The sequence below is a fragment of the Heterodontus francisci genome, chromosome 10 (genome assembly GCF_036365525.1).
Source record: "Heterodontus francisci isolate sHetFra1 chromosome 10, sHetFra1.hap1, whole genome shotgun sequence".
NCBI lineage: Eukaryota > Metazoa > Chordata > Chondrichthyes > Heterodontiformes > Heterodontidae > Heterodontus > Heterodontus francisci.
In genome coordinates this window covers 113,522,388-113,534,316 of record NC_090380.1, presented here as the reverse complement: position 1 = coordinate 113,534,316, position 11,929 = coordinate 113,522,388, and the positions used below count along the sequence as shown (strand labels likewise).

At 46.8% G+C, this 11,929-nt stretch overlaps 1 protein-coding gene across 1 annotated transcript in view; it reads left to right on the top strand.

Moving 5' to 3' along the window:
- Positions 1-3,123: 3,123 nt before the first annotated feature.
- Positions 3,124-11,929, top strand: part of LOC137374721 (arsenite methyltransferase-like) — a 48,090-nt gene continuing 39,284 nt past the window's right edge. Inside the window, exon 1 of the mRNA XM_068041277.1 lies at positions 3,124-3,264. Coding sequence (XP_067897378.1) covers positions 3,229-3,264 — 36 coding nt within the window. The 5' untranslated portion in view covers positions 3,124-3,228. The remainder of the gene's footprint in view (positions 3,265-11,929) is intronic.

The window sequence follows — 11,929 nt, the reverse complement described above, 5'->3', positions numbered from 1 at the left end:
GGTGGCGCTGCAGTGGCACATGCGCAAATGTAGCATGCCCCACTAAAACTCCACAGTCTGCAACTTTAGGCAGCTGCCAGGACTAAAGATGGCACTGCTCAAATAATCACACGTAGGCAACCTAACCTAAACACATGGCAGCACACAATGGCCAGAGGGAGAGAGCGTGTGAGCGAGCAAGCGGGCTGGGGACGGGGGTGGGGGGGGTGGGGAGCCGAGCGGGCTGGGGATGGGGGGAGCCGAGCGGGCTGGGGACAGGGGCAAGCGAGTGGGCCGGGAACGGCGGGGGGGAGCGGAGCGGCCGGAGAGAGCAGCGAGTGTGGGGGGTGCGGGGAGCGGAGTGGCCGAAGAGAGGGGGAGGGAGGAGGAGTGCGTTTTTCTGCGCATGCGCCATACACTTGCAACAGCAAAAGATGTACCGGCCGGTCCCCGCACCCAGCAACATCAAGGTCCTCGGCCGCTCACTCCCCGCGGCTCTCTACGGCCTCTCGCTTCCTGCCCTCTCCATCCAGCCGTTCCCAACAGCCCAAGCTCCCCATCTAGCCGGGCTCTCCCCTACTTCTCAACTGCACTGCAGGCATTCCAGCTGTCTGGTCCCTGTCTTTTGCATCCCCCTCTTCAGGCAGTTCTGAATTTAACTCCCTCCCACTACTCTACCCCACCCCCCCCACCCCCCATCCCCCCCTCTACCCCCCACCCCCTCTGCCCCTTCCCCACCCCCCACCCCACCCAAGGACCACAGTTGAATATCTGAAGTGCAGTTGCAAAGTCAGGAAAAATATCATCAAAAACTTCAATTCCGTGTTTAATTATTGAGAAATTTTATTAAGTACATTAAGCATTCGAGGCACTGCTGTGCATGGATACATAAACGTTGTGTCACCAACATTCCTGTGAGACAGACAGGCCGGGTGTCTGCTAGGCAGAACTAAAGAGATTGTTCCTGGAGAGTCTTGTGGTGAATGAACGCGTGGGTCTCTATTCCACTACTGTATTGTCCATGTGAAGAAGGCAAAGTCACAAGAGTCTGAGCTCAGTCTATTCTTGGTGAATGTTCCCCAAACGCATCCCAATGTGCACTCCCACTTCATCCATAAATGCAAGATTCCTTTCCACATCGTGACAAGCTCCGCAGCATGATCCAGTTGCCTTCGTTGCTTGAATGCTGACCTTAAGTCTCAAGGATTGTTTTCTCGACGGCATGTTTTACATGAAAAGAAATAAAGAAAGAGAATCAGTGTCAGAGCTTCCCTCCTCCAATGAAATTACACCTTTTTAAGTTCTGCAGTGAAGGCACCAATTGATAACATCGCCAATGAAGCACTTATTACCCACCTCAGATGCAGGAATCAGCACATCCTTGCGTCCTCTCCTGCACTGCCTCTGTTGCTTGAATGCCGTCCTCAAATCTCAAGGATTGTTTTCTCAAGGGCATGTTTTACATGAAAAGAAATAAGGAAAGAACATCAGTGTCAGAGCTTCCCTCCTCCAGTGAAATTACTGTCGAACATGCTTTATGCTCTGCAGTATAGGCCAATGACTCTCTTAGTCCCCACCTCAGCTGTAGGAGTCAGGATGATGTAACTGCCCCTATCTCATGATGGTTCAATGCTGCTCTCAGGGAAAACATGAATGATGTGAGGGTGCTGGAAAAAGAAGCACATTTCTTTTGGACTATGAACATAAAGCAGGCCATTTAGCCCAGCTGTTCCCTGCTAGTGGTTCTGCTACTCCTGCGCCTTCCTCTCCGCTCCCATTTAATCCTGCCTACTACTATCAGCATCACCTTCCATTTCTTTCACTCATATCTACCTTTGCCTTCAAGCAACACTGAGGATGGAGAACGGTGTGGCTGCATTCCCACCTCACCAGTTGTGTACGCAGCAAGAGCATTCACATTTGTGCTACCACTGGACACGGCATGCTTGTTTCTTTTAGTGCTCAGTCTCTTCTTGCTGAATGTTCCCCAAGTGCTTGACCGCTTTGGACGCCCTCTCTCCCTGACAGCAGCAGCTGGCAATTGCGGAGTCTCACAAGGCTCTGCATGGTTGTTTCAAGGGCGGATGGAGAAACATGTGGCTGTGTGTCCATGTGCACGGCTCTGACGGGTGCGGGAACAGGTGGCTAAATATCAGTGTCCATCGGCACAGTGATTGGCACTGCCAGTGTGACTGAACAGCAAGGAGAGGGTCCCACAGGTGGGGGAAGTGGAGCTGTGAACAAGCAGGCGTATGTATGGTCCATCAGCTCATTAGGCCAGGGGCTGAAACGCTCAGGATCCATGGATTGTGGCACGCGACTGATGTCCAGCTCATGGCCACCTCCATCCAAGCAACCTACAACAGGGACTGGAGCACACGTAGTGCCCCAGACAATGGAAATGTTTTCAGAGCAATTTACAACAGCAGAGCAACTTACCTTAGAGCAATCTCCTCTTTCTAATAAAAATGAAGCAGACTGAAATCTCCAAAACGACTAAATAATTGTGATAAAATGCCAGAAAATGCCTGACGAAACCTCTCCTCCTTCCACTTTCAGAAACTCGTGCCGAAGCTTGACGCATGCGTGAATATCTGAAGGTGACGCATGCGTGAATACCCGTTGGCGTTGCATAAAGTGCATGCGCAGAGGCCGACCAGGCGCGTTGCCCGAAGATGCACACGTCACGCGATGATGTCATCGGCGCATGCGCTAACCAGCCTTGGCAAGTCGGAACGCAGCGCACGCGCAGAGAGCAGGAGCCCGTCTGCGTATGTGCGCACCTTGGCGCAGCCTGATGACGTCAGTGGCCAGCTGCATTGTCAGGAATCACTTTGCAATTATAATTACAATCAGAGAACACTTGATCAGAGGACATTCACAATGCTAATTATATTCCACCATAATCACCGTTCTCACACCATTTGCACTTCCTCAGCCATACTGTGGAATCACAGCAGCACTTTAAACACTGGAGGCTGCCTGGCACTGATCAAATTACGCATTCAGACAAACTGTTGGGTGTGTCTGATCCAACCCACTTTGGGTTGCACCCAGTAAACATGACCATATGTTTGCACCTGCCTGATGTCAATCAGGTTGTTATATATTGCTGTTCAGTGACCTTTGCCACTGTGACACAACAGCAGAGGATGATATAAATCTCTTGTGCTGAACCTTGCAGTCTGACACCGTTGAAGAATTGAGTGTCTTGTCTCCAGGCCGCAAACACCCTCCCTCTGCACAGCCATGAGTAAGGACAGTTCCATTCAGGATCAGGTTAAGGTAAAAGGATTGTTGGTATATTATTCAAGCTGTCTGATTTCATCTGTAACAAACTGCACACTCTGGAAATGCAAGGGAGCTGCAACCGTGTTAGGAGCGAGCAGAAATAAGTGCTCATGATCAGCAGAAAAAGTCACTGTCGAAAAGAATCCGATTGCAATTCAGTTTGGGAACTTGTTACACTAACATTGGGCGTTAGTTCCTGAGAGTTTGCACATCACTCAAGGAGACAGCCAGGTTGTCTGTGATTATTTTTCTTCCCTGGGTCATACATGCATATATATATATATATATATACACACACAGACGCACACTCTAGAGGGCTGACAGTGTAATAAAGGACTGGTGATGAGTTATACAGAGTTATTGAGAATTGTGAGTGAGTCATTGAGTAATAGAGAGTTGACCATGAACTAAGGAAGAAATAATGTCAATTTATGTGATTATCCGCAACCCAGTCCTCGAGAGTTCGGTCTTGGGATCATTTTAAAAAGCTGGGCTGTAACGTCAGTTTACAGTTGGCTGGGAGTTTGGGTCAGACAGGGCAGTGGGGTCCTCAACTATTGTAGCCTCTGCACCTGGAACCTTCACCCTTGCTATCGCTTACTCTATCTCATCTTTGAAAAGCTCTCTCAAAACCTAACTTTCCAACATTGCCCAAACTCTTCTCCCAACGTCTTATCTCCATTGCAGACCTGGTTATCATGAAGGTAGAATTAGTGGGCTGTTGCTGATGGACTGGGTGTGCATTTCGAAGCTGAGCTCAGGGTTGAACAAGACCATGATCTCTGGTACGAAACCAATGTTGATCAGTCATCCCCTGGTGTTGGCTGTCGAATTCGATGATTAACATCCCAATCATCATTCTAGTCCCAGTTTATTATTTCTTGATTTTTTTTGAAGCCTCATGTGAAAAGTGAATTTTCACATCTTAAAAATACATATTAATTTCTGGAACGATTAGAATGTTAATTTGCAAAAAAAAAAACTTTCTTTTGATGAATTACTTTTTTCTCCAAAACCAAAATTTGGGACAATCTGGGGTTAAATTTCTTCCAAAGGCTAAAAATAGAAGAAGACTCGATGTCCAAATACAAGGGTGAAACTAAGATGACAGTTGTTTCTAAGACCAAGACATTGATGTTTATAAACCGAACACCAGGCTGTGACTAGATGTGATAATAACATTCATTGGAACTGTCAATAAAGTGAGCTTTAAAGAGTAAGATCGCCGCTTATTGGTAAGGAGCAGTACTGCATCGATACACCATGACCAGAATGAAAGAGGCAAGAGTTCTCTGGAAGGAAAAGACACAGTTTGCCCATACATAAAGCCTCTCATGTTCTCAGGAAATCCCAAAAGCCTTTAAATCCAAAGGATCATTTCAAGTGCTTATCCCTTTAAGGAAAGATTGAACAGGCTGGGGCTCTTTTCCCTAGAAAAGGGGTGACCTGATAGACGCCTTTAAAATTATGAAAGGGTTCGTTACCTTGGATGTAGAGAAGATGCTTCCAGCTGGGGACAAGAGCAGAACTAGGGCCATAAATATAAGATAGTCAGGAATAAATCCAATAGGGAATTCAGGAGAAACTTCTTTACCCAGAGAGGGTTGAGAATGTGGAACTCATTACCAGAGAGTAATTGAGGTGACTAGCATAGATATAATTAAGGGGAAGCTGGATAAACACTTGAGGGAGAAGGGAATAGAAGGATATATTGATGGAGTTCGATGAAGGGTGGGAGGAGGCTCATGTTGAGTATAAACACTGACATGGATCTTTTTGAGTGAAACAGCCTGTTTCAGTGCTGTAAATACTGGCAACTTTGTACACCTTTGTAAGGTCCCATAAACAGAAAATGATTGGACAATATGGTTTATTTGCAGTGTTGGGGGGCAGGGAGCAGAGGGGTGGGTTTGTTGGTTGAGGAATAAATGTTGGCCGAGGAATGAATATTGACCAGGGTGAGTTGCCTGCTCTTCTTCTCCAGCTCTCGGATCTTTGACATCTACCTGCACAGGCAAAAGGGGCCTTAGCTTTAACTTCTCATCCAAACCTCTGACACTGCAGCACTCCCTCAGTGCAACACCAAAGTGCTGGCCTAGGCTATAGGTCCACAGTGCGATTTAAATCCAACACTGTACTCAGTAGCAGGCTGACCCAAAATAACACTTTTAGAAGGTTTCTGCAACAAAGTTGAGTTCATAGAACAACCAAGAAGAGTCTGCTGTTAAAACTCCGCTTGCAGCGGCTATATCTACTTCCAGGATGCTTCATAGAATCAATCATTGAATTAGACAGCTTAGGATTACTGCTGAACAGTTTTAGTTTCATTTTGAACTGTTAAAAAAGCCACTCGGTTTTGGCTGAAAACAGAGAGTTGGAATTTGCTTATTGATCTGCCAGGAGAATAGAAGTTCCAGCCAGCCCATCTTGCTCTTGAAAAGCAAATCCTGTGTCAAGTGTGTTTCCTGTATTTGAAGAAATCCTGCATCTTTGAAGGAACTTTACATCAAATGTGTGAGAATTGAAATCTTTGTTGCTGTACACCTGATGTAAGACCTATGTGAAGCCTTCTGCAGCTGCATCTCTTGAAAGCCTACCCAGTCTGTTCATCAATATCGCCTGGAAAGAATGTTCTCGGAAGATTCCTAGTGTCAGCCATCTATTCGCCTTAGGGACACCTCTCCAAAACAAAGGACTTCCATACCTTCTCTTCAGTCTAAGCTTTTTATTCATTCCATTTCTTTGTAACAGCTGTAAACAAAAATCCCTTTTTTCCCAGTTAACTGGTTTTGTCTGTCTATCTGTCTGTCTGTGAGGGCTAGGATAAAAAATAAGGGGCTTTAATATTTCAATTCGCGTGTATGTTTACTTCATTATTGGATAAGACTTGGTTTGTAATAAATGGATAATTAGTTGCTAAATTTGATTTTCCCAATCTGAAACTTTTAGCTGTTGCCAGATCGAATGATGAAGCTTCTCAATGAAAATAGTTACCAAACCTATTTAGAGCATGACATAAATTTCCGATAATTTTTGTTCTGATGGATATTTGGTTCCTTCACTTTTCAAACAAATTATTACAAATTATTTACAGCACAGTAACAGGCTATACAGCCCAAAATGTCCGTATTGATGTTTATAGAAAGCATAGAACAGGAGTGAGCCAAATAACTGCTCCATCCTGTTCCACCATCCAATGAGATCATGGCTGACCTGCGACCTAACTACGTGTAACTCTTCCAGTCAGTTTTTATGTTCCCCACAAGCTTACTCTCGTACTCTATTTTCCCCTTCTTAATCAATCCCTTGGTCCTCCTTTGCTGAATTCTAAACTGCTCCCAATCCTCAGGTCTCTTGTTTATTCTGGCAAATTTATATGCCGCTTCCTTGGATCTAATTCTATCTCCAATTTCCCTTGTAAGCCATGGTTTGGCTACCTTTCCCGCTTTACTTTTGCGCCAGACAAGAATAAACAACTGTTGCAGTTCATCCATGCATTCTTTGAATGTTTGCCATTGCCTATCCACCGTCATCCCTTTAAGTAACGTTTCTCAATCTATCATAGCCAACTCGCGCCTCATACCTTCATAGTTTTCTTTACTAAGATTCAGGACCCTGGTCTCAGAATCAACTATGTCACTCTCCATCTTGATGAAGAATTCTGTCATGTTATGGTTGCTCATCCCCAAGGGGTCGCCCAGAACTAGATTGTCAATTATTCCTCACTCATTACACACTATCCAGTCTAGGATGGCCTGTTCTCTAGTTGGCTCCTCAACGTACTGGTCCAGAAAACCATCCCGTATACACTCCAAGAATTCCTCCTCTACGGTATTGGGACTAATTTGATTTGCCCAATCTACATGCAGATGAAAGTCACCCAGAATTACAGATGTTCCTTTATCGCATGCATCTCTAATTTCCTGTTTAATACCATTACCAACATCACCGCCACATTTTGGGGGTCTATATACAACCCCCACTAATGTTTTTTGCCCCTTAGTATTTCACAGCTCTACCCATACAGATTCCACATCGTCACAGCGAATACCTTTCCTCACTATTGCGTTAATTTCCTCTTTAACCAGCAATGCAACTCCACCGCCTTTTGCTTTTTGTCTGTCCTTCCTAAATACTGAATACCCCTGGATATTCATTTCTCATCCCTGGTCACCTTGCAGCCATGTCTCTGTAATCCCGACTATATCATACCCACTTACATCTATTTGCGTTATTAATTTATCCACTTTATTGCGAATGCTCCGCGCGTTAAGGCACAAAACCTTAAGGCTTGTCTTTTTAACATTAAAAAACAAATGACCCCGAAACAAAAACTTTTAACAACCTAGTCACAAGACCATCATAATATCATTCTGATCGTTCCGAATATATAAACATATATATAAATGATATATATATGATGATATGATGGTATATATAAATGATTTGGAGGAAAATGTAGCTGGTCTGATTAGTACGTTTGCGGACGACACAAAGGTTGGTGGAGTTGCAGATAGTGATGAGGATTGTCAGAGGATACAGCAGGATATAGATCGGTTGGAGACTTGGGCAGAGAAATGGCAGATGGAGTTTAATCCGGACAAATGTGAGGTAATGCATTTTGGAAGGTCTAATGCAGGTCGGAAGCATACAGTAAATGGCAGAACCCTTAGGAGTATTGACAGGCAGAGAGATCTGGGCGTACAGGTCCACAGGTCACTGAAAGTGGCAACACATGTGGATAAGGTAGTCAAGAAGGCATACGGCATGCTTGCCTTCATCAGCCGGGGCATAGAGTAGAAAAATTGGCCAGTCATGCCGCAGCTATACAGACCCTTAGTTAGGCCACACTTAGAATATTGCGTGCAATTCTGGTCGCCACACTACCAGAAGGACGTGGAGGCTTTGGAGAGGGTACAAAAGAGGTTTACCAGGATGTTGCCTGGTCTGGAGGGCATTAGCTATGAGGAGAGGTTGGATAAACTTGGATTGTTTTCACTGGAACGACGGAGGTGGAGGGGTGACATGATAGAGGTTTACAAAGTTATGAGCGGCATGGACAGAGTGGATAGTCAGAAGCTTTTTCCCAGGGTGGAAGAGTCAGTTACTAGGGGACTTAGGTTTAAGGTGAGAGGGGCAAAGTTTAGAGTGGATGTGCGAGGCAAGTTCTTTACACACAGGGTGGTGAGTGCCTGGAACTTGCTGCCGAGGGAGGTGGTGGAAACAGGTACGATAGCGACGTTTAAGAGGCATCTTGACAAATACATGAATAGGATGGGAATAGAGGGATAATGTCCCCGGACGTGCAGAAGGTTTTAGTTTAGACAGACATCAAGATCGGCGCAGGCTTGGAGGGCCGATTGGCCTGTTCCTGTGCTGTACTGTTATTTGTTTGTTCTTTGAAGAAGGGTTACTGACCCGAAACGTTAACTCTGCTTCTCTCTCCACAGATGCTGCCAGACCTGCTGAGTATTTCCAGCATTTCTTGTTTTTATTTCAGATTTCCAGCATCCGCAGTATTTTGCTTTTATAATATCATTCTGGTTGCTTGGATACAAGTTTTACAGCCTGCACTTTAAACACTCGGTCTCAGCAGTCACTGTTCACAGAAAGCCCTTTTTCTCAGTCTTAAAGGCACACAGACCTCTTAGTTATTTTTTAAAAATGAAACTCCCTTGACATCTTCTTGCAGACCTGCCTTTTAAAAAATATTGTGCTGTGAGTTTCACAGCTGCTGAAGCAGGAACACGATTTCCAACTTCGGACAGATTCAGCGTTTTCCGACTTTTTTTAAAAGCCCACCACAAAACCCCGAATCTGTTTCAAGTTGGGAAGCATGCTGTGAAAATGACAGCACGATGTTTTAAAACAAACTGAGCAACTACAAAGCTGCTGTGCCGATCGCTCCCATTCCCTGCAGCTGTCAGACAGAGGGTGTGGGAACAGAAAGAGAGAGAGGGGGGGGTGCGGGACAGAGAGAGAGGGAGGCGGGGACAGAGAGAGATGAAAACAGAAAGGTGAAGAGAGAGAGGAGGAATGGCAGGGAGACCGTGAGAGAGAGGGGTAAACAGAGAGGGGGAAGAGAGAGAGGAAAACAGAGGGGGTACAGAGAGAGATGGGAACAGAGATGGGGGAACAGAGAGAAAGAGGAAAACAGAGAGGGGGTAACAGAGAGGGGAGGGCAGATATGAGAGGGACACAGAGAGAGGGCACGGACATAGAGAGAGAGACAGATAGAGAGAGGGGGCACAGAGAGAGAAAGGGGGAGGTGAAGGGGGGCACAGAGACTGAGGACGACACAAAGAAGGGGGGAGCAACACAGAGAGGGAGAAACACAGGGAGACAGAGCCAGAGACTGAGAGAGAGAGATCAAGATCACTGCTGACAGATGGATATTTATCTGGAATACTCCGCATCACTACAAGAAGTGTGCGGGCAGACATTGACTACTTGGGCAAGCAAAAAAATGCCAGGTATCACACTAAATCAGTGTCCAACATAGTGATGAGAAAGTAAGTCAATAAATTAATCTTCTCATTTAAAGCTTCTTCACAAAAATGCGCATTTGTTGTTGTTTTGATGAATAGTAAGATAAATTTTTAAGGCTGCATTTGCTGACAACGCTACCGCTAGGGGGCGCTGTTGTGACACATGCGCACATGCAGCCTGTGCCACTAAAATGTCACAGACTGCGACTTTAGGCAGCTGCCAGGACTAAAGATGGCGCTGCTCAAATAATCACACAGAGGCAACCTAACAAACAGATGTCAGCACACAATGGCGGAGTGAGAGAGCGAACAAGCTGGCCAGGGTGTGGGCCGGGGAGGGAGGCGGGGAGCGGAGCGGTTCTGGGGGGAGCGGAGTGGTCGGCGAGTGGGCGAGCGAACGGCCCAGTGATGGAGGGGAGTGGAGCGGGCCTGGGGGGAGCGGAGCGGCCGGCGAGTGGGTGAGCGAACGGCCCGGTGACGGAGGGGAGCGGAGCAGCCGGAGACAGCAAATGAGGTGGGGGGGGTGCGTTTTCTATGCATGCACCATAAATATGCAACGGCAAAAGACTTAACAAACATTCCCGCACCCGGCGACACCAAGGTCTTCGGCCGCTCGCTCCCCACGGCTCTCTACGACCTCTCGCTTCCAGCCCTCTCCATCCAGCCGTTCTCTCCAGCTGCAGATCCCCCATCCAGCCGCTTTCTCCCCTACTTCTCAACTGTACTTCAGGCATTGCAGCTGTCTGGTCCCTATCTTTTTCATCCCCCTCCAGGAACTTCTGAATTTAACTCCCTCCCACTACACCCCTACACCCCCTCTCCCCCCAACCCCCTCTCTACCTTCCTCTCTCCCCCCACCCCCCTCTCTACCTCCCCCTCTCCCCCCACCCCCCTCTCTACCTCCCCCCACTCTCCTCTTTACCTCCCTCTCTCCCCCCAACCCCCTCTCTACCTTCCTCTCTCCTCCTCACCCCCCTCTCTACCTCCCCCCACCCTCCTCTCTACCTCCCCCTCTCCCCCCACACTCCTCTCTAACTCCCCCCTCTCTGCCCTCTCCTCCCCTCTCCCCTCCTCCCCTCTTCCCCCTCCTCCCCTTCTCCCCCTCTCCTCTCCTCTTCCCCCACCTCCCTCCACAACCCCACCTCCCCAAGGACCACAGTTGAATATCTGAAGTGCTGTTGCAAAGTCGGGAAAATAACATCAAAAACCTCAACAATTCCAGGTTTAATTTTTGAGAAATTTTATTAAGTGCATTAAACATTCAAGGCACTGCTGTGCATGGATACAGGAGTGTTGTGTTGCCAGCATTCCCATGAGACAGACAGGCCGAGTCTCTGCTATGCAGAACTAAAGAGATTGTTCCTGGAGAGCCTTGTGGTGAATGAACGCTTGGCTCTCTATTCCACTACTGTATTGTCCATGTGAAGAAGGCAAAGTCACAAGAGTCTGAGCTCAGTCTATTCTTGGTGAATGTTCCCCAAACGCATCCCAATGTGCACTCCCAGTGCATCCATAAATGCAAGGTTCCTTTCCGTATCATGACAAGCTCCGCAGCATGATCCAGTTGCCTTCGTTGCTTGAATGCTGACCTCAAGTCTCAAGGATTGTTTTCTCGACGGCGTGTTTTACATGAAAAGAAATAAGAAAAGAACATCAGTGTCAGAGCTTCCCTCCAATGAAATTACTGTTGAGCATGCTTTATGTTCTGCAGTAAAGGCATGTACTGATAACACTGCCAATGAATCACTTAACACCCACCTCAGCTGTAGGAGTCAGGATGATGTTACTGCCCCTATCTCGTGATGGTTCAATGCTGCTCTCAGGGAAAACATGAATGATGTGAGGGTGCTGGAAAAAGAAGCACATTTCTTTTGGACTATGAACATAAAGCAGGCCATTTAGCCCAGCTGTTCCCTGCTAGTGGTTCTGCTACTCGTGTGCCATCCCATCCACTCCCATTTAATCCTGCCTACTACTATCAGCATCACCTTTCATTTCTTTCGCTCTTATCTACCTTTGCCTTCAAGCAACATTGAGGATGGAGAATAGTGTGGCTGCACTCCCACCTCACCAGTTGTGTACGCAGCAAGAGCATTCACATTTGTGCTACCACTGGACACGGCATGCTTGTTTCTTTTAGTGCTCAGTCTCTTCTTGCTGAATGTTCCCCA